The sequence below is a fragment of the Salmo salar genome, chromosome ssa12 (genome assembly GCF_905237065.1).
Source record: "Salmo salar chromosome ssa12, Ssal_v3.1, whole genome shotgun sequence".
Taxonomy (NCBI): Eukaryota; Metazoa; Chordata; class Actinopteri; order Salmoniformes; family Salmonidae; genus Salmo; species Salmo salar.
Genome location: NC_059453.1, coordinates 86,786,592 through 86,809,691, shown reverse-complemented (window position 1 = coordinate 86,809,691; position 23,100 = coordinate 86,786,592). Strand labels below are relative to the sequence as shown.

Sequence of the window (23,100 nt, the reverse complement as noted above, 5' to 3'; positions counted from 1 at the left end):
ATAGTAACAGTGCTGTTAGTTGTCCTCTCTTTACTGTTAACATGGTCATAGTAACAGTTATGTTAGTTGTCCTCTCTTTACTGTTAACATGGTCATAGTAACAGTGCTGTTAGTTGTCCTCTCTTTACTGTTAACATGGTCATAGTAACAGTGCTGTTAGTTATCCTCTCTTTACTGTTAACATGGTCATAGTAACAGTGCTGTTAGTTGTCCTCTCTTTACTGTTAACATGGTCATAGTAACAGTGCTGTTAGTTGTCCTCTCTTTACTGTTAACATGGTCATAGTAACAGTTCTGTTAGTTGTCCTCTCTTTACTGTTAACATGGTCATAGTAACAGTTCTGTTAGTTGTCCTCTCTTTACTGTTAACATGGTCATAGTAACAGTGCTGTTAGTTGTCCTCTCTTTACTGTTAACATGGTCATAGTAACAGTGCTGTTAGTTGTCCTCTCTTTACTGTTAACATGGTCATAGTAACAGTGCTGTTAGTTGTCCTCTCTTTACTGATAACATGGTCATAGTAACAGTTCTGTTAGTTGTCCTCTCTTTACTGTTAACATGGTCATAGTAACAGTGCTGTTAGTTGTCCTCTCTTTACTGTTAACATGGTCATAGTAACAGTGCTGTTAGTTGTCCTCTCTTTACTGTTAACATGGTCATAGTAACAGTGCTGTTAGTTGTCCTCTCTTTACTGTTAACATGGTTATAGTAACAGTGCTGTTAGTTGTCCTCTCTTTACTGTTAACATGGTCATAGTAACAGTGCTGTTAGTTGCCCTCTCTTTACTGTTAACATGGTCATAGTAACAGTTCTGTTAGTTGTCCTCTCTTTACTGTTAACATGGTCATAGTAACAGTGCTGTTAGTTGTCCTCTCTTTACTGTTAACATGGTCATAGTAACAGTGCTGTTAGTTGTCCTCTCTTTACTGTTAACATGGTTATAGTAACAGTGCTGTTAGTTGTCCTCTCTTTACTGATAACATGGTCATAGTAACAGTGCTGTTAGTTGTCCTCTCTTTACTGTTAACATGGTCATAGTAACAGTTCTGTTAGTTGTCCTCTCTTTACTGTTAACATGGTCATAGTAACAGTGCTGTTAGTTGTCCTCTCTTTACTGTTAACATGGTCATAGTAACAGTGCTGTTAGTTGTCCTCTCTTTACTGTTAACATGGTCATAGTAACAGTGCTGTTAGTTGCCCTCTCTTTACTGTTAACATGGTCATAGTAACAGTTCTGTTAGTTGTCCTCTCTTTACTGTTAACATGGTCATAGTAACAGTTCTGTTAGTTGTCCTCTCTTTACTGTTAACATGGTCATAGTAACAGTGCTGTTAGTTGTCCTCTCTTTACTGTTAACATGGTCATAGTAACAGTGCTGTTAGTTGTCCTCTCTTTACTGTTAACATGGTCATAGTAACAGTTCTGTTAGTTGTCCTCTCTTTACTGTTAACATGGTCATAGTAACAGTTCTGTTAGTTGTCCTCTCTTTACTGTTAACATGGTCATAGTAACAGTTCTGTTAGTTGTCCTCTCTTTACTGTTAACATGGTCATAGTAACAGTGCTGTTAGTTGTCCTCTCTTTACTGTTAACATGGTCATAGTAACAGTGCTGTTAGTTGTCCTCTCTTTACTGTTAACATGGTCATAGTAACAGTGCTGTTAGTTGTCCTCTCTTTACTGTTAACATGGTCATAGTAACAGTGCTGTTAGTTGTCCTCTCTTTACTGTTAACATGGTCATAGTAACAGTGCTGTTAGTTGTCCTCTCTTTACTGTTAACATGGTCATAGTAACAGTGCTGTTAGTTGTCCTCTATTTACTGTTAACATGGTCATAGTAACAGTTCTGTTAGTTGTCCTCTCTTTACTGTTAACATGGTCATAGTAACAGTTATGTTAGTTGTCCTCTCTTTACTGTTAACATGGTCATAGTAACAATCCCCTTTAAGTACAACATGCTAACATATTTAGTGTGAAGAAGTATAAGTGGGTCTCGTTATCACACACATTCATAGGTGTTCCTATTTGTGTATTGGCACATATTAGTGTCATTCAATTAGTGAGTGGCGGAGGCTCCATGCTCTTGGCCTGAAAAGCAGCACGGAGCGTAGGGCTCGGAGCCAGGCGACAGGATGTGTCAGTACACCAATGCACACTGTTCCAAGATATGCCTTAATCCAAATCAAATCAAATGTTATTGGTCACATACACGTGTTTAGCAGATGTTAATACGGGTGTAGCGAAATGCTTGTGCTTCTAGTTCCGACAGTGCAGCAATATCTAACAAGTATTATCTAACAATTTCACAACAAATACCTAATACACACACATCTAAGTAAAGGAATGGAATTAAGAATATGTAAATATATGGACGAGCAATGTCAGAGCTGCATAGACTGAGATACATGTAGAGTCTCACTTTCTAACAGACCTCACACACCAACATCTAACATCTAAAAATACATTAGGCTGTAATTTTCTGTTCGCGTTTCGGGAGGTACAGTTTAATCTTCACATGTCAGTGAGACTCATCAGGAAGCTGGGATAAAAGACCACCTTTGGTCAGGCTCAAACTAAGCCCTGATTCAAAGCTTCATGGACAAACAAACAAAAAACAAACACACAAACAAACAATTGCCTACCCCTGATAAAGAAACTAAATGATGTTGTTATTTCAATTTTGTTCTTTGCTTGTCACCAATAGGGATTGAATGACACAGTAGGATTGACATAGTAGCTGCACTAGCATTGAAGGCTCAATCATATAATATCACGTGTGGCAAGGCTTACAATGAGTAAGAACGTCCATAACAGTGGACCTACAGTACAGAAAATCAACATGGGTCCCAAGCACCCTGCTTCATTATCTTAGTCCAAACTAGGGGTGTGAACAGTTTAAACATTACAATATTTAAACAAAGTTGGTATCCTTAGTATTAAGAAAAAACCCTAAATGAAAAAACAATTAAAATCACAGTAAAGTTATCACAAAACATTATTTTCCATGTTATAGCCTAACCAGATTATATGGCTATAAAGGCCTGGGGAAAGTTGTGTAATTTAAATCAAGCCAGAGAGGAAGAGGCAAACTTTAGGCTACTTTGGTGAATATGTGAGGCACGCAAGACAATTAAGACATTGCAAGATGCAGATTAGCAAGACATATCCACATGGTTCTGCCTGCCCCTCCTCTCTCTCCCTCCAGCTGGCCTGCCTGCCTGCTCTTTCTCTTAGCTAATGACACAGGTGTGTATTCAGTCTTCAGTCTGTATTCGGTCTGATGCATGCAGAATATCCTAGTTTAGACTATTCATGTGACTGATGTCTCCATAGTACAGAAGTATCTTCGGGCCAGTCTTGCGAGCACAGAGTAGGCTCCTCTTCGTTTCTGAATGGGTGAGGCGTTTTTCGCTCATGACATGAAATTACAGTAGGCAACCGGTATAGCCTATATCGATTACCCTATAATATAATGGTAGGTGGCCCCTTGAAAGCGCCTCGGCTACTGCGTGTTTGTTTGGCTGTTAAAGGCTCTGCATGGTCAATCTGACATCTGCAGTGGCCGTATATAGCATTTACTGTGCCTCCGCAGAAGTCAGAGCAGAGCTGTTGAGTAGAAAGTTGTCAAGGAAGTGAGTGTTTATACAGGACCTCTCGTCCCAACCTACCGTCAACCAATCATGTCAATGCAGAGCTATACAGAGCTTTACAGAGCCCTCCACATTGTTAAAACATTTGGGAGAAGCACAGCGATGCAGTATGGAGCTCGATTTGGCCTCCGCAAGCTCTGTGATTGTGTCAAACCCTCCGTGATTGTGTCAAACCCTCCGTAAGGAGCCTCCTGATCGCATTTCCAGAGCAAGCATCCCAGCTAGCAATGAGGAGCAGCCAGAAGCGGCCCGCTTCCCGGGGCCGGAACTGATTGCATCGGCCCGGAATCGGGTGTCGGACTCGGCCCGGAATCAAAATGAATGACTGCTCAGAATCGGCCCAATACATCTGGCCGTTTCCGTCTACCAGAATTCAGCCTACTTTGCCGGCATCTTACCAGAATCCTCCCAGAAGTGGGCAGATGCAAATGTAAATAAATGTATACAAAATTACCCGATTTAGTCATTTTAAATATTACTATTATACATTTTACACATGCAAATTATACCCATCCACAAAGAAACATGTCTCGGAGGAAACACCATACACCTGTACACCTGGTGACCGTGTCACTGTGCATCCGCCTAGCCTGCCACAGGAGTCACTTCAGCACGATGGGACAAGCACATACCAGCCGGCCAAACCCTCCCCTAACTCGGATGACACTGGGACAATTGTGTGTCGCCTCATGGGTCTCGAACCAGCATCTGTAGAAATGCAGTTTGCATGGTTACACAGTGTCTTAGACCGCTGCGCCACTCGGGAAGTTCCTTCCACAAAGTTTTTAATGCTTATCAAGTGCCTTGACAAAGTATCAAAATACTGAAATACTACACAGGACTCTTAAAGAATTTCACTTAAATGTTAATAGAATTTTTTTTATCACAGAAACAATGAGAAAATATGGAAAAATAAATCATGAAATGTTAATTATATAAAGCAGCCGTGTAATCATCTGCCAGAGAGTAGCCCCAATCGGACCGAGCCCTAAGTAATACATTTGGACCAGATAACTCACACCAGAATCATCCCGAGCTCAATCCCCGCATCCTAGCCATAAGTAATACTGCCGAAGGCGACCCAGACTCGGGCCAAATGACGTTGGCCGAGTCTGACTCTCACATGCTGACCAGACCGGACACGTCGCGTACGCGAGCGTCGCAAAATACTTTTAGAAATCCATGTTATTCAATTATTGCACCCACACTGCTCGCGAGCGTCTGCGATGCCAAAGGCTAAAATAGAAGTCATTCCTATTTCTGAAGCAGATCGCGCTGAAAGTCCTGCCTCTCCCATCTCCTCATTGGTTTATAGAAGCAGGTACCCATGTGCCATCTCCTCATTGGTTATACCCACGTGGGTAATTGAAAGACGAACTGTGTTGCCGGTTGTCGTGGTAATAGTATGAAAGTTTAGATGCCAATCACCATATAAGTTCAAAGATGAAATAGCCTGGAAGGAGGAGAGATAACTAGAAACAATTCGGTTGGCCGTTTTATGTGTGTGCATTTCAGGTAAAATAACAACTCAATGTTTATATCCCAGGACAAATTAGCTAGCAACAGCAAGCTAGCTAAATAGGACAAATTAGCTAGCAAGTGCAAGCTAACTAGCTAAATTGCCATACATGTTTAATGCTTTTCAACCTTGTTTTGATATTTTAACCTGTGTGTCGTGATCACGTTTGGTGTAGGGGGACAAAATAAATATATGCACGATGGCGCACGCGCACAGCCGGTTTGGGTTCCGTGTCAGCCGAGTGCCACTACTATCAGCCGGAATCGGGCCAGTTCCACTGTGCGAGCTGGGATGATTTGGCTTTTAGGGTAGACTACAGCTTTTTCAACGCAGACACGAAACCGTCTCTGGAGACATGAATGAGATTTTACTTGTCTGTAAAGTAATTCCTAACTTCCATCACTTGGCGACTGAACTCGCAATCCTAGCGTGCCTGCTGCCTGAGCGCAGACCACTCTTTCCTAAAAAAGTAATTTCAAGTTAGTTAAATATCGCTACTTATCAAGACATTTAATAGAACGAAAGCACATCTAGCTATCCTACATAAAAAACTGCTTAAACAACACAGCAGCACATCAATCAGCAATGTTTATTGTTGTCAGGGAAACAATAGAACATCATGCCGGAGCAGAATTCTACTGTCTGAAAAGAGACCGACGCTTCTAATGCTACACTTTTTTTAGTTGTCTGAAAAGTTAAATTATCCACGTTACTGTAGCTGCGTTCTGTGTCTGTAAAGGGTCGCGGTAGATAGAACTTCAGTGGTCATATAGCCTTAATAGGAACATTATTCTGCAATGTGAATTGACGTGGAATTTTATGATTTTTATTATCGTTTTAAAAGAAAACCGTAAAAAAAATGGCAGTTTAACAGTTAAGAAATGTTTTCCATTTGTCACATCCTTAGTCCAAACACAGTAAGCCCTTTGTAGGCCTGTTATTTTGCAAACTTATCCAGCTTCTCTCACCTCAGTCCTGTGTTCAGTTAACATTAATTCCATTTGTCACATCCTTAGTCCAAACACAGTAAGCCCTTTGTAGGCCTGTTATTTTGCAAACTTATCCAGCTTCTCATCACAGACATCCAACTAATTCTCTCTTACATCACAACACTTGTCCTGTGAAATTGCTCTGTGACGCTTGTTATGTGTGATGTGTGTTGATTGATATGATGTGAAAGCAGAGGTGAGGGCATGACTGGTGACATTACCGGAAGGATTCTAACCCCTGGTCTGGTCTTGCCTGGCCAGTGTGAGGCTCTGTGTCTGCTCTTTGACATGGGGAGAATGGAGAGCTGCTAAGGTCGTTCGAGAGATGCCCTGGGGGCTTTGTGGAGGTGATTTGTTATTGTGAATCTGTCAGTGATGTGAAGTGACACCGTCATTTGTATCAGCCATAAATAGGACTTGGATCAATATGGAGAGATGGTGAGCCACTGATAGTCTATTGATAGTTTGTTGATTTATAGGGGGACTCTATTTATTACAAAATAATGTATTACCACTTTAACATCGTAAAAACACACATTAGCACATATAGAAAACAAATAATTCAATGAATGCTACTACCCACGCACACTTCTTATTCTGAAAACTGTAAGTATCTATCTTTTTAGGAGCTTACCATGTTGTAGGTTTTTACAGAACCCCCAAAAAATCAGAGTTTTATTAGACCATTGAACAAAAACCTACTGCTTAAAAACAAACTTCTAATTTAGAAAACAGCCTATGTGGCATCGATATGATGCTACAAAGATTAATAGGATAATTTTTGTAATAAAGTCAAGTCACCCAATATTGTTTTGTGAGACTTGTGTTCTTGACTGCGTCACAAAGTCAATTAAGGTTTGTTTCAATCCTGCCCACATCTGGCAGCACACAAGTAATTATCAATTCGAAGTGAAGCTGCACGCGAACCAATCGTAATGCCTGTGGTAAATTGGGTTGACTTTGGATATCCCTATGGGGCTAGTTAGGGACCATCTGTAAATTACACAATGTACAGGAGACAATATGTTAAATTCCAATGGCTCAAATTTCAATGACTTAAAAACCTCAAACCAACTATAAATTGTAGAAATTCAAATAATGATATTGAATGGGAAAACTAAAAGGTGTGCGATATGAAAATATTGTCTCATTTACATTGTGTAATTTATTGACGGTCCCTAACTAGCCCTGGAGATGGTCTACCCAAAGTTAAACCAACTTTGCCATGTTCGCACACTAGCTGAAGATAATTGGCTAAATAATTTGCCAAACTCTTCCCACCTGTGAACACACACAGGAGACACCTACATCAACACACAGCCCCAAACCAACTGATGTTTGAATTCAGCCATGGCCGCTACCTTTTCTTAATGAACCAAAACTTAAATGAGGCCAAATCAAGAAGTGCAGTCGCCCTTTAAATACCACAATGCAGGTTCCATTCAATTGAGCCCATAATCATTTTTCACAGATGTCACCTGTTTACAGAACCATGTAGCTAAGTCCTTGGCGAAAACATGTCACTGAGCCCCCTAATCTAGTGTATGGTGTCCCTCTCCCACTGTCTCTCCGTGGGGGGTGGTGGTGGTTGTCAACATGGAGGGAAGCCCTCAGGGTCCCCAAATCAAACAAACTGAGCTCCTGTCTAGCCCAACAGTAATGTAGCAGTCACCTGCACACCAGGCTGCCTGCATCTCTGCCTGCATCTCTGCCTGCATCTCTGCCTGCATCTCCGCCTGCATCTCTGCCTACATCTCTGCCTGCCTGTCTGCCTGCCTGTCTGCCTGTCTGCCTGCCTGTCTGCCTGCCTGTCTGCCTGCCTGCCTGTCTGCCTGTCTGTCTGTCTGTCTGCCTGTCTGCCTGTCTGCCTGCCTGTGTGAGAGAGAGGAGGTATACATTATTAACCTGGCTAAAATAAAAAAAGTCTGCCTCACCCAGGCCCTCCACACAATGAATAATGGAGAATGCAGCTCAAGTACAGGCGTTTGGTGAGTCAAACACCAGGCCGTGATAGATGGCTCTTGGCCCACTGTGTCACACACCCCCTTCCTCCCTCACCCCCAACCCCACCCCAAACACAGACACACATAACCTCTGGAATCACCCTATCCCGCTCTGAACATCCACCTCCACGGCTCAGTTTTTCTTCACAGGCTGTTTGTTTGTTTCTTTGTTGTTTTTTGCCTGTTTTGTTTCCTTGCTGACGTTTGAAGTTACATCCAAGACTACTCAGATTTTTTCAAAGGCAGGCCCCGACCCAAGCCTGTTCTCTTATCCCATTGCCAAATGCAAGTGGGTCAGATGGAAGCGTCAGAGTTCTCTGTATACCGATAGGCAGGCAGGCAGGCAGGCTGGCAGGCAGAGATGTTTAAAGGCCCAATGCAGCCATTTTTATGTACATTTCTAATAATTTCTGGGTAAAAATTAGGTACCTTACTATAAAATATTTCCATTAAAATCTCAAGCAAGAATTTTGCTAGGACTGCTGGATCTGAGTGGGAAGAGGAAAACTGAAAATTAGCTGTTATTGGCAAAGATGTTTGGAACTCTCTTTTTTATTAGTCTATTTACCAATTTACAGCATGGTGATGTCACCATGGAAATCGGAAACTCCAGCCCATGCAAACCTGCTGATTAGAAGGTGCTGTGTAGATTGTATTTTCAACCAGCAACTATCATAAATTAACACCGATAAAATGTTTTCAGAATTGTACAGTGTTAGTTTCAACAGATGTTGTATAATATGATATAAAACACTGAAAAAATGAATGTTGACTGCACTGGGCCTTTAAGGATAATGTTGGCTTTCCAAGGTGGGCATGTTTTCAGCCGCTGTAGGAGCTGGGATATACAGTCATTTTAGCCATAGACTTGCATTTTCTATTTCAAGGTGATTCTTTTTCATATTTATCACCAGAGTCTGCTGTCAAACTGTACTTCAAATATGTACTTCAGAATTACACTTTTCATATGAAAAGAATGTACAAAATGGGTGAATATAATATTTATTTATTTTACCTTTATCTGAATGGGAGTCACTATTCAGACAAAGGTCTCTTTTACAAGGGAGCCCTGCATATACACAATTTACAAAATAAAGTCAAATGCAATTGTCACATCTGATCCTCACCTCCTGCGTTCGACGTCTCCAGTTTACAACCACCGGCCCTGGCTACCCATCATTACGCACACCTGCGCCTCATCATCAGTTACATCTGGACTCTATCACCTTCCTGATTACTCCCCATATATATAGCACTCTGTTGTTATTTCCCATCAGCCATTATAGACTGTTCCTATGTCCCAACGCTACTCCTGTTTTTGTATTGTTTATTGTTCGTGTTCTATTAAACTCTCCAAATGCACCTGACTCCCAGCGTCTATGTTACAAAATAACGCCTCAATATTATGGAAGCAGCAGTTGATCAAGGCTTCTCCCAGATGGTCAGCGAACAGGGAAACCTACTTCGCCAACACCACAACCAGCTGGCTCAACTGGGAATGGCTATGGAAGAGGTCCTCCTCGTTCTGCAGCGTCTCGACGTTATCCAAGGGGCATCACCTCCCTCGGGTGGAGGATTATCAAATCAATTCTTATTTATCACATGCGCCGTGAAACGCTTACTTACAAGCCCTTAACTAACAATGCAGTTCAAGAAAGAGTTAAGAAAATATGCCCTAAATAAACTAAAGTAAAAAATTATAAAAACACAATAACAATAACGAGGCTATATACAGGGGGTACCAGTACCGAGTCAAAGTGCAGGGGTACAGGTTAATCAAGTTAATTTGTACATGTATGCAGGGGTAAAGTGACTATGCATAGTCACTTCACCCCCAGAGAAAACAGTCTATGATTTGGGTGACAGGAGTCTTTGACAATTTTTTGGTGTTTCCTCTGACACTGCCTAGTATATAGGTCCTGGATGGCAGGAAGGTTGGCCCCAGTGATGTACTGGGCTGTACACACTACCCTCTATATGGTCAGATGCCGAGCAGTTACCATATCAGGCGGTGATGCAACCGGTCAGGATGCTCTTGATGGTACAGCTGTATAACTTTTTGAGGATGTGGGGACCCGTGCCAAATCTTTTCAGTCTCCGCAGGATACCTTCACATTCTTGGGCAAAGGGACTAGGTTGAAAATGTCAGTTAAGACACTTGCCAGTTGGTCCTCGCATGCTATGAGTACACGCCCTGGTAATCCTTCTGGCCCCGCAGCCTTGTGAATGTTGACCTGTTTAAAGGTCTTGCTCATATTGGCTACGGAGAGCGTGATTACACAATCATCCAGGACAGCTGGTGCTCTCATGAAAGCTTCAGTGTTGCATGCCTCGAAGCTAGCATAAAAGGCATTTGCACCTTAGCCAAATACATTTAAACTCAGTTTTTCACAATTCCTGACATTTAATCCTAGTAGAAATTCCCTGTTTTAGGTCAGTTAGGATCACCACTTTATTAAGAATGTGAAATGTCAGAATAGTAGTAGAGAGAATGATTTATTTCAGCTTTTATTTCTTTCATCACATTCCCAGTGGGTCAGAAGTTTACATATGCTCAATTAGTATTTGGTAGCATTGCCTTTAAATTGTTTAACTTGGGTCAAACGTTTCAGGTAGCCTTCCACCAGCTTCCCACAATAAGTTGGGTGAATTTTGGCCCATTCCTCATGACAGAGCTGGTGTAACTGAGTCAGGTTTGTAGGCCTCCTTGCTCGCACAAGCTTTTTCAGTTCTGCCCACAAATTCTCTATAGGATTGAGGTCAGGGCTTTGTGATGGCCACTCCAATGCCTTGACATTGTTGTCCTTAAGCCATTTTGCCACAACTTTGGAAGTATGCTTGGGGTCATTGTCCATTTGGAAGACCCATTTGTGACCAAGCTTGAACTTCCTGACTGATGTCTCAGAGATGTTGTTTCAATATATCCACATAATTTTCCTGCCTCATGATGCCATCTATTTTGTGAAGTGCACCAGTCCCTCCTGTAGCAAAGCACCTCTACAACATGATGCTGCCACCCCCGTGCTTCACGGTTGTGATAGTGTTCTTCGGCTTGCAAGCCTCCCCCTTTTTCCTCCAAACATAACAATGGTCATCATGGCCAAACAGTTCTATTTTTGTTTCATCGGAACAGAGGACATTTCTCCAAAAACTACGATCTTTGTCCCCATGTGCAGATGCAAAACGTAGTCTGTTTTTTTATGGCGGTTTTGGAGCAGTGGCTTCTTCCTTGCTTAGTGGCCTTTCAGGTTATGTCAACATACAGTGAGGGAAAAAGGTATTTGATCCCCTGTTGATTTTGTACGTTTTCCCACTGACAAAAAAATTATCGGTCTATAATTTTAATGGTAGGTTTATTTGAACAGTGAGAGACAGAATAACAAAAAATCCAGAAAAACGCATGTAAAAAATGTTATAAATTGATTTGCATTTTAATGAGGGAAATAAGTATTTGACCCCCTCTCAATCAGAAAGATTTCTGGCTCCCAGGGGTCTTTTATACAGGTAACAAACTGAGATTAGGAGCACACTCTTAAAGGGAGTGCTCCTAATCTCAGCATGTTACCTGTATAAAAGACACCTGTCCACAGAAGCAATCAATCAGATTCCAAACTCTCCACCGTGGCCAAGACCAAAGAGCTCTCCAAGGATGTCAGGGACAAGATTGTAGACCTACACAAGGCTGGAATGGGCTACAAGACCATTGCCAAGCAGCTTGGTGAGAAGGTGACAACAGTTGGTGCGATTATTCGCAAATGGAAGAAACACAAAAGAACTGTCAATCTCCCTCGGCCTGGGGCTCCATGCAAGATCTCACCTCGTGGAGTTGCAATGATCATGAGAACGGTGAGGAATCAGCCCAGAACTACACGGGAGGATCTTGTCAATGATCTCAAGGCAGCTATGACCATAGTCACCAAGAAAACAATTGGTAACACACTACGCCATGAAGGACTGAAATCCTGCAGTGCCCGCAAGGTCCCCCTGCTCAAGAATACATATACATGCCCGTCTGAAGTTTGCCAATGAACATCTGAATGATTCAGAGGACAACTGGGTGAAAGTGTTGTGGTCAGATGAGACCAAAATGGAGCTCTTTGGCATCAACTCAACTCGCCGTGTTCGGAGGAGGAGGAATGCTGCCTATGACCCCAAGAACACCATCTCCACCGTCAAACATGGAGGTGGAAACATTATGCTTTGAGGGTGTTTTTTGCTAAGGGGACAGGACAACTTCACCGCATCAAAGGGACGATGAACGGGGCCATGTACCGTCAAATCTTGGGTGAGAACCTCCTTCCCTCAGCCAGGGCATTGAAAATGGGTCGTGGATGGGTATTCCAGCATGACAATGACCCAAAACACACGGCCAAGGCAACAAAGGAGTGGCTCAAGAAGAAGCACATTAAGGTCCTGGAGTGGCCTATCCAGTCTCCAGACCTTAATCCCATAGAAAATCTGTGGAGGGAGCTGAAGGTTCGAGTTGCCAAACGTCAGCCTCGAAACCTTAATGACTTGGAGAAGATCTGCAAAGAGGAGTGGGACAAAATCCCTCCTGAGATGTGTGCAAACCTGGTGGCCAACTACAAGATACGTCTGACCTCTGTGTTTGCCAACAAAGGTTTTGCCACCAAGTACTAAGTCATGTTTTGCAGAGGGGTCAAATACTTATTTCCCTCATTAAAATGCAAATCATTTTATAACATTATTGACATGCGTTTTTCAGGATTTTTTTGTTGTTATTCTGTCTCTCACTGTTCAAATAAACCTTCCATTAAAATTATAGACTGATAATTTCTTTGTCAGTGGGCAAACGTACAAAATCAGCAGGGGATCAAATACTTTTTTAGAGGATTGGAGGATTGTAAATTAAAACCAAAAGCCGCCTCATGGGTCTCCCGGTGGCGGCCGGCACGGGTATCGAACCTGCATCTGTAGCAACGCATTTTGCACTGCGGGAGACCCCATCCACTCCAAAGCGCTCATCCACAAAGTATCAAAATACAGAGTGGCGTTGATGAAGGTATACTGTCCTGCTAATCGGCCTACAAGTGTTTGAAAACCTGTTTTCAAAATGCCACCAGCTGTCCATCAATACTGTAAATAAAAACACAGCATCTTGTTCACATCTTGTTTACATTCTTTATTATAACCACAATGTCACAAATAATTTGTATCTACCTTTCCAATTACTTTTAGAGTTTGGGATTAATTTGATTAATATTATGTTGTTTCTATTCAAAGAAAAACGAAAAACCCTCTGGGTTTCCATTAGGATGGAACGGAAAATATGGCGCTTTACAATGTGACGGTCAGGAGTAGGCTACGGTACTGGGCTATTTAGCTAAAGAATCCCCATGTTGTGCGGGCATGTGGGAGACCAAGGTCCAATTCCCCAACAGGGAGGAAGGAGTAGGCTGTCCTTGTAAATAAGAATGTGTTTTTAACTGACTTGCCTTGTTAAATAAAGGTTACACTAAGAGTATAACATTTCTACACCATAATTGAAGTCCAACCAATACCCAAATGGAGATTCAGTCAAAATAAAAATCTAATTGATTTATAAGACCAGTCCCCATGCTTGTCTCAGAGCAGAGCCAAATGGTGCTAAAATAGTTGTAGGCTATTGCTTCAAATCCTATTGCTTCTAACATCAATATGCTCTTTAAATAAATAAAACCTACACCACTTTTAATAGCATATTACTCAACCCTAGTGAGACTCATGTCGCCTACGGTAGGCCTACAGGATATCGAAAAATATGACTCTCCATCAATAATTACATATAGAGGATTGAAGGATTCTAAATGAAAACCAAAAGCCGCCTCATGGGTCTCCCGATGGCAGCCGGCACGGGTTTCAAAATGCGGTGATTTAGACAGCTGGTGACTTAGACAGCTTGTGACTTAGACAGCTTCGCCACTGGGGAGGTACCATCCACCAAGTATCAAAATACAGAAAGGTGTTGGTAAAGGTATATTGTCCTGCTAATAGCCCATCATTTTGATCCAAAGCCATGAATGAGTGAGTCACACAGATTTATGTAGGTACCTCTATATGTCAGTCCCATCAACTTGATAATATATAATAATATTTTGGAGGATATTTCTTTTTTTTTTTTATTAAAGTGAGCGATTGTAATCTGAATAAAGGCGAAAACATTTATTTCTGTTTTTAGAGGGAGGGAAACGCTGGGTCAATTGTGTGCCACCCTATGTGACTCCCAATCACGGTCGGATATGATACATAATAATACTTCTTGTGGTATTATTTGTTTATTTTTTTCTGATGGATTAAACTGAAATTGCAACCAATCACGGCCGGTTGTGATGCAGCCAACCTAACTTAGAAATACATTTGACGATAGAATTCTCCCCCTACCCTCCTTCTACACAAGTCTATTGTCCAGCTACCTGCTAATAGCCATAATGGCACTGTACAATGTGTGTTTGAAAGAGCATTTCCCAGTAAGCAACAATTTGTTAACCTTCATTAGACAACTTTGTTCCAATATTTCTGTAATTCAGTGATATTTATTCCCATATTAATTCGTTATGGATCCAATAACTAAATAAACATTGGCATTTTGCAATTATGTTAGCACAGCTGAAAACTGTTGTTCTGATTAAAGAAACCATAAAACTGGCCTTCTTTAGACTAGTTGAGTATCTGGACCATCAGCATTTGTGGGTTCGATTACAGGCTCAAAATGGCCAGAAACAAAGAACTTTCTTCTGAAACTCATCAGTCTATTCTTGTTCTGAGAAATGAAGGCTATTCCATGCGAGAAATTGCCAAGAAACTGAAGATCTTGTACAACGCTGTGTACTACTCCCTTCACAGAACAGCACAAACTGGCTATAACCAGAATAGAAAGAGGTGTGGGAGGCCCCAGTGCACAACTAAGCAAGAGGACAGGTACATTAGAGTGTCTAGTTTGAGAAACAGATGCCTCACAAGTTCTCAACTGGCAGCTTCATAAAATACTACCCGCAAAACACTAGTCTCAACGTCAACAGTGAAGAGGCAACTCCGGGATGCTGGCCTTCTAGGCAGAGTTGCAAAGAAAAAGCCATATCGCAGACTGGCCAATAAAAAGAAAAGATTAAGATATGGGCAAAAGAACACAGACACTTGACAAAGGAACTCTGCCTAGAAGGCCAGCATCCCGGAGTCACCTCTTCACTGTTGACGTTGAGACTGGTATTTTGCGGGTACTATTTAACCCTTGTGTAGTCTTAACATTCTGTATACCCCCCTTTTCCTAATGGTAAAAAATGTCCCGCCTTCACTAAACCCCTAAAATAAAGCAGCTTAATTGAATTTTAAACCCCAAATCTATTTTGCATGAAGAAACAACCTGTCATTTGGCAATATATTCTTATATACTGTACAATGAGGAATTAAACTACAAAATACTAGTCTTCTCCCATTTTTTAACCATTGCCCCCACCCACAATGTGTATAAACAACAACAATAAATAAGAATAAAATAAGATAATAGATACAAAACAAAAATGTGAAGAACATAAATCAATCAACTCCAATTAGCACAGTACGCAAGTATGTGTGCATGGACTTTGCAGATGTATTTCTTACATGTGCAGCACATAGTATTTGTTTTACAGTCCTTCTTTTGGGAGCAGAATTGGCATCTCCTCCTCTTGCCTGCCCCAGCTGCAGCCTTGGGTGGATCAGGACAAGATTCTGCCCCCTGAACAGCTGCACAAGCGCTGCAGAGGCTGCTGTGCGGGGGAGGCGCTCCCTTCTTTGAATGTGTGGGGTTACAAGTCCCTTTCTCAGCTGCTCCAGGAACACCCTCTTGTTCTGCTTATCAGGCATCCAGGTAGGGTTGATCTTGTTCCATATCACGAAGGCATTGTATGAGGACACATCAATGATGTTATGGAAGATGACCAGGGGTCAGCGGGCAGTCATCCTCCTGCAGCTGTAAGTTCCAATCACCTTGTCCAGGTTGTCCAAGCCTTCTTTGTTGTGGTTGTAGTCCAGGATGATGGCTGGCTTCCTGTCCTCCCAATCACTGATCTCAGCCATTTTGTGCAGTGTGCTCAGGAGGACCACATTCTTGTTCCTCTTTGGGAGGTAAGAAACTAGAGTGGTGGGGGTGAAGGCAAACTTTGATGAGAAGGCCTCTCTCCCCATTGTTGTGAGGAGTGCAGTGGGGAGCTCAGGCTTGTTCTTTCTAACTGTGCCACAACCATGCCAATCGTCCTCTTCAGGAGCTTCTGGCTGAGTTCATAAGAAGTGAAGAAATTGTCACACGTGACATTGTGCCCCCTCAGTCCATCTGTCACATCAAGCACAACCCGCATACCCTGGTTCTTCTCTGGGCCTCCACTGGTCAGCTTCCCTGTGTAGACTTGCATCTTCCAAGCATAGCTGGATTGTGCGTCACAGACCACCCACATCTTGATGCCATACTTTGCTGGCATGCTGGGCATATACTACCAGAAAGGACAGCAACCTTTTGAATAAAGAGATTACTATCAGTAATTAGTATCAGTGTCACAGAAAACAATCACATAAATCAATGATATTACAAATCAAATCAGATGTTATTAGTCACATGAGCCAAATACAACAGGTGTAGACCTTACAGTGAAATGCTTACTTGCGAGCCCCTAACCAACAGTGCAGTTTCAAAAATATGGATAAGAATAAGAGATAAAAGTAACAAGTAATTAAAGAGCAGCAGTAAAAAATAACAATATATACAGGGGGGTGCCGGTACAGAGTCAATGTGTGGGGGCACTAGTTAGTTGAGGTAGTATGTACATGTAGGTAGAGTTAATAAAGTGACTATGCATAGATGCCAACAGAGAGTGGCAGTGGTGTGGAGAGGGGAGGGAGGGAGGGGAGCAATGCAAATAGTCTGGGTAGCCATTTGACTAAATGTTCAGGAGTCTTATGGCTTGCGGGGAGAAGCTGTTTAGAAGCCTCTTGGACCTAGACTTGGCGCTCCAGGACCGAATAGGTTTTGTCGTGCCCGCTTCATGACAGTCTTGGTGTGCTTGGACCATGTTAGTATGTTGGTGATGTGGACACCAAAGAACTTGAAGCTCTCAACCTGCTCCACTACAGTCTCGTCGATGAGAATGGGGGCGTGCTCGGTCCTCTTTTTCCTGTAGTCCACCATCATCTCATTTGTCTTGATCACGTTGAGGGAGAGGTTGTTGTCCTGGCACCACACGGCCAGGTCTCTGACCTCCTCCCTATAGGCTATCTCGTTGTTGTCGGTGATCACAACGCTGTTGTGTCATTGGCAAATTTAATGATGGTGTTGGAGTCGTGCCTGGCCGTGCAGTCATGAGTGAACAGGGAGTACAGGAGGGGGCTGAGCACGCACCCCTGATTAATTAACAGTGAAAATCACTTACATTACAGGTATGAAAATAAAAATGTAACTATGAATGGAACCAGTTGCTCATCCACTGTTAATTCGGGCCCAGGTTTGTAGAAGTACGGCAGACGCTCCACCCACTTCTCCCAAACCTCTCTTATGGCCGCCAGTTTGTCTCTCACTCGTCTTGCAGGTCTTGACTCATGGTTATCAAATTGTAGCCTTCTTGAGAAAGTGTGAAAGACTTTCAGTGGCATCGTGGCACGGACAATCGCCCTTCCACTCCTTGCATCCCAGAGGCTACGTGTAGCCTCGCCTCGGGACCTATACACACCCACTAAGATTAGCAGCCCTATGTAGGCACGCAGGTCAATCTCATCCATCCTTTTCCAGTTGTCTCCATATTTACTCCAGGATGATTTTTTTTATGGCTGGTGTGATGAACATGTAGAATGTTCAGGTGATGTCCTGGGCATGGGCAACTGCATGTCTTGTGGGCCCTGTGGTCATCATTATGACATTTTGTGCTGCCATCCTGCCCTGGTTGTCATATGGTGACAAGGACCATGTTATTTTGCTGTTCTTTGACAAAAATGTCTCTCTCTCAGCTTGGGGGATTTCTTCTTCATCTAAAGATGATGCATTGTGCTCTGGGGTGTATTCTTCCCCATCTTCTTCTTCAGATACTTCCTCCTCTTCTAAATCATTGTTCTCTAGTTCCTCCTGGACATCTGAAAAAATCTGATCCACGACCTGTTGGGCACAGAAACGTGCACTCATGGCTTCAGCAAAGAGAGAACTGGGGGGACTGTCATCTGCAGCACCTTTATAACCTCTGACTGCATTCCCCATTAGTAAACAATGCTTTCAATAAATGTTTATTTTGTCTGAAATGTTGTTTATTTTGTCTGAAGTTGTTTTTATTGTCTGTGAACTTGAGTCATGTGTGGGGTCGTGGAGGGGAGATGCTGCACAAGCACAAGGACGTTTAAGTTTTGTCTGAGTTCAATCAGTAGCACACATCATCTCAATTTATCATTGTGTGTGTGTGTGTGTGTGTGTGTGTGTGCATATGTGTGTGTCTGGTTTTTGTGGTGTGTAAATGATTTTATAACTGCAGGGTCAAAAATGACTTTAAGACAATCTTTGTACCCAGTGGTGTACAGCTTTCATGGGAATGTGAACAAAGGCGATGTTTCACTTTTTCAAATGTTGGGGTCACTCTAGGAAAAGTCATACAATTTCAAGTTGAAAATATATCATTTAGGGGGTTTCTCTGCTGTTAAACATAGTGGCGGGTCATTTTTGACCATTAAGACAACAGAAGGGTTAATGAAGCTGCCAGTTGAGGACTTGTGAGGCATCTGTTTCTCAAACTAACGTACCTGTCCTCTTGCTCAGTTGTACACTGGGGCCTCCCACTCCTCTTTCTATTCTGGTTAGGGTCAGTTTGTGCTGTTCTGTGAAGGGAGTAGTACACAACGTTGTACAAGATCTTCAGTTTCTTGGCAATTTCTCGCATGGAATAGCCTTCATTTCTCAGAACAAGAATAGACTGCCAAGTTTCAGAAGAAAGTTCTTTGTTTCTGGTCATTTTGAGCCTGTAATCGAACCCACAAATGCTGATGCTCCAGATACTCAACTAGTCTAAAGAAGGCCAGTTTTATGGCTTCTTTAATCAGGACAACAGTTTTCAGCTGTGCTAACATAATTGCAAAAGGGTTTTCTAATGATCAGCCTTTTAAAATGATAAACTTGGATTAGCTAACACAACGTGCCTTTGGAACACAGGAGAATGGTTCCTGATAAGGGCCACTGTACGCCTATGTAGATATTCCATAACAAAATCAGCCGTTTCCAGCTACAATAGTCATTTACAACATTAACAATGTCTACACTGTATTTCTGATCAATTTGATGTTGTTTTAATGGACAAAAAATGTCATTTCTTTAAAAAACAAGGGCATTTCTAAGTGACCCCAAACTTTTGAACGGTAGTGTATATTGTCTAGCGAATAACAAGGTTAATAATATATCTGTGAGAATATCCAAGGGGCTTTTATATCATTCTAAATTAATACGAATAATTGCTTTGTTTAAAAAAGAACATTATTTTGGAGATGATTTTTATCTTGTAGCTCTAACTCCTACAGTGTCCTGTTTCGGGACACTGTAAAGTCCATGGAGAATAAGAGCACCTCCTCCCAGCTGCCAACTGCACTGAGGCTAGGTAACACTGTCACCACCGATAAATCCATAATAATCGAGAATTTCAACAAGCATTTTTCTACGGCTGGCCATGCTTTCCTCCTGGCTACCCCAACCCCGGCCAACAGCTCCGCACCCACGCAGCTACTTGTCCAATCCTCCCCAGCTTCTCCTTCACCCAAATCCAGATAGCAGATGTTCTGAAAGAGCTGCAAAACCTGGACCCATACAAATCAGCTGGGCTAGACAATCTGGACCCTCACTTTCTATAATTATCCGCCGTCATTGTTGCAACCCCTATTACCAGTCTGTTCAACCTCTCTTTCGTATCGTCCGAGATCCCTAAAGATTGGTATGCTGCCGCGGTCATCCCCCTCTTCAAAGGGGGTGACACTCCAGACCCAAACTGTTACAGACCTATATCCATCCTGCCCTGCCTTTCTAAAGTCTTCGAAAGCCAAGTCAATAAAAAGATCACTGACCATTTCGAAATCCCAGCGTACCTTCTCCGCTGTGCAATCCGGTTTCCGAGCTGGTCACGGGTGCACCTCAGACATGCTCAAGGTACTAAACGATATCATAACCGCCATCGATAAAAGACAGTACTGTGCAGCCATCTTCATCGACCTGGCCAAGGCTTTCGACTCTGTCAATCACCACATTCTTATCGGCAGACTCAACAGCCTTGGTTTCTCAAATGACTGCCTCGCCTGGTTCACCAACTACTTCTCAGACAGACTTCAGTGTGTCAAATTGGAGAGCCTGTTGTCCGGACCTCTGGCAGTCTCTATGGGGGTACCACAGGGTTCAATTCTCGGGCTGACTCTTTTCTCTGTATATATCAACAATGTCACTCTTGCTGCAGGTGATTCCCTGATCCACCGCTACGCAGACGATACCATTCTGTATAGATCTGGCCCTTCTTTGGACACTGTGTTAACAAACCTCCAAACGAGCATCAATGACATACAACACTCCTTCCATGGCCTCCAACTGCTCTTAAATGCTAGTAAAATTAAATGCATGCCTTTCAACCGCTCGCTGCCCGCACCCACCCACCCGACTAGCATCACTACTCTGGACGGTTCCGACTGAGAATATGAGGACAACTACAAATACCTAGGTGTCTGGCTAGACTGTAAACTCTTCTTCCAGACTCATATTAAACATCTCCAATCCAAAATTAAATCTAGAATCTGCTTCCTATTTCGTAACAAAGCCTCCTTCTCTTACGCCGCCAAACATACCCTCGTAAAACTGACTATCCTACCGATCCTCAACTTCGGCGATGTCATCTACAAAATAGCCTCCAACACTCTACTCTGCAAACTGGATGCAGTCTATCACAGTGCCATCCGTTTTGTCACCAAAGCCCCATATACCACCCACCACTGCGACCTGTATACTCTCGTCGGCTGGCCCTTGCTACATATTCGTCGCCAGACCCACTGGCTCCAGGTCATCTATAAGTCTATGCTAGGTAAAGCTCCGCCTTATCTCAGCTCACTGGTCACGATAACAACACCCACCCATAGCACACGCTCCAGCAGATATATCTCACTGGTCATCCCCAAAGCCAACACCTCATTTGGTCACCTTTCCTTCCAGTTCTCTGCTGCCAATGACGGGAACGAACTGCAAAAATCGCTGAAACTTTTAACATCAGATATCTGAGCAGCTAACCGACCGCTGCAGCTGTACACAGCCCATCTGTAAATAGCCCATCCAATCTACCTACCTCATCCCCATATTATTTTTATTTACTTTTCTGCTCTTTTGCACAGCAGTATATCTACTTGCACATCATCATCTGCACATCTATCACTCCAGTGTTAAGTTGCTAAATTGTAATTACTTCGCTACTATGGCCTATTTATTGCCTTACCTCCTCATGCCATTTGCACACACTGTATATAGACTATCTTTTTTTCTATTGTGTTATTGACTGTACGCTTATTTATTCCCTGTGGCTCAGTTGGTAGAGCATGCTGTTTGCCATGCCAGCATGGTGTGTGCAACGCCAGGGTTGTGGGTTCGATTCCCACGGGGGGCCAGTACAAAAAAAATTTATGAAATGAAATGTATGCATTCACTACTGTAAGTTGCTCTGGATAAGAGCGTCTGTTAAATGACTAAAATGTGAATGTAACTCTGTGTTGTTGTTTGTGTCGCACTGCTTTGCTTTATCTTGGCCAGGTCGCAGTTGTAAACGAGAACTTGTTCTCAACTTGCCTACCTGGTTAAATAAAGGTGAAATAAAAACATTGGTGCAAAGAAACTAAAAGCAGATTTACCCAACTCTGAGGAGACCGAAGGGATTTCCACAGGTCGCCGTCCCTGAATTAAGGCCATTCCCTTAATTATGTGAGGCACTGGTTCCCAACCAGGGGTACTTGGACCCCTGGGGGTACTTGGCCTATCCACAGGCATTACATTAGAAGGTAAATCAGGGGTATTCTGGGCAGTGCACATTTCAGTTGGTGGTACAGTAACCGAAAAAGGTTGGGAATCACTGATGTGAGGTACGGCTGGAGTTTTTGTAAGAGCTTTACAGATAAAATAAATCATTGAATTGACCTACATAACTTCAAAGAGGGCCAGCCTACTTTCTGTAAAGTATGCAGTGACGAGTACTGCACCTATCACCCTTAATAAAACGTTGTGTTACGTAATACGTGATAAGTGGCTAAGTTTGCGTGTGTGGGTCTCTCACTGCAACCTCTAGATACTCCTCCTTCAATATACACATATTTGACTGTATCTCAGCAAAATTGAGCCTTTTTGATCATATGAACTTTGAATGTATTCGTCCTGACAGGTACAGACACACAACCAGTAGGTGACTACAGTTGGCTATGTAGAGGACCAATCAACACCTTAACTTACTGAAGATTCTACATCATGGTGGAATTTAGAAGAAACAAAATGGTGTGTGTGTGTGTGTGTGTGTGTGTGTGTGTGTGTGTGTGTACGTTTGTGTGTGTGTGTACGTTTCTCTGTGTGTGTGTGTGTGTGTGTGTGTGTGTATGTGTGTGTAACAGTACATGTGATGCATTTGCTTACATTATGCACCCACCTTCGTCGTCTTCACTTTGTTTCCCGTACTGCAGCTCCAGCCTTTCAGATCAGGCAAAACTTTACACTCCTCCCCATCCATACATGGATGCATCTGACACCACCACTTCTGGGCAACTATGGATGCTGCAAGAGGCAACAAGACAGGGACACAAACGGTTAATGTGTGCCCTTTACAAGGCAGTGAAAAGATACATCCACTAGTAGACTGCAGTAACAACTGAACCAACAAAAATATGACTGTTTCTACAAACATGTCAATGAAAGTGAATGGAAGGCATTTTGATCCACCCTGA

The 23,100-nt window shown here is 42.6% G+C and overlaps 1 protein-coding gene across 2 annotated transcripts in view; it reads right to left on the bottom strand.

Moving 5' to 3' along the window:
- Positions 1 to 23,100, bottom strand: part of LOC106566044 (chemokine-like protein TAFA-2) — a 140,790-nt gene that overhangs the window by 2,993 nt on the left and 114,697 nt on the right. Inside the window, exon 4 of one of the 2 annotated variants that reach the window (XR_001319791.2) lies at positions 22,793 to 22,930. Coding sequence is in view for 1 of the 2 variants with exons in the window: in XM_014133851.2 (XP_013989326.1) it covers positions 22,806 to 22,930 (125 nt within the window). In the remaining variant the exon portion in view is untranslated. The remainder of the gene's footprint in view (positions 1 to 22,792; positions 22,931 to 23,100) is intronic. The other variant, XM_014133851.2, reaches the window with a different exon arrangement.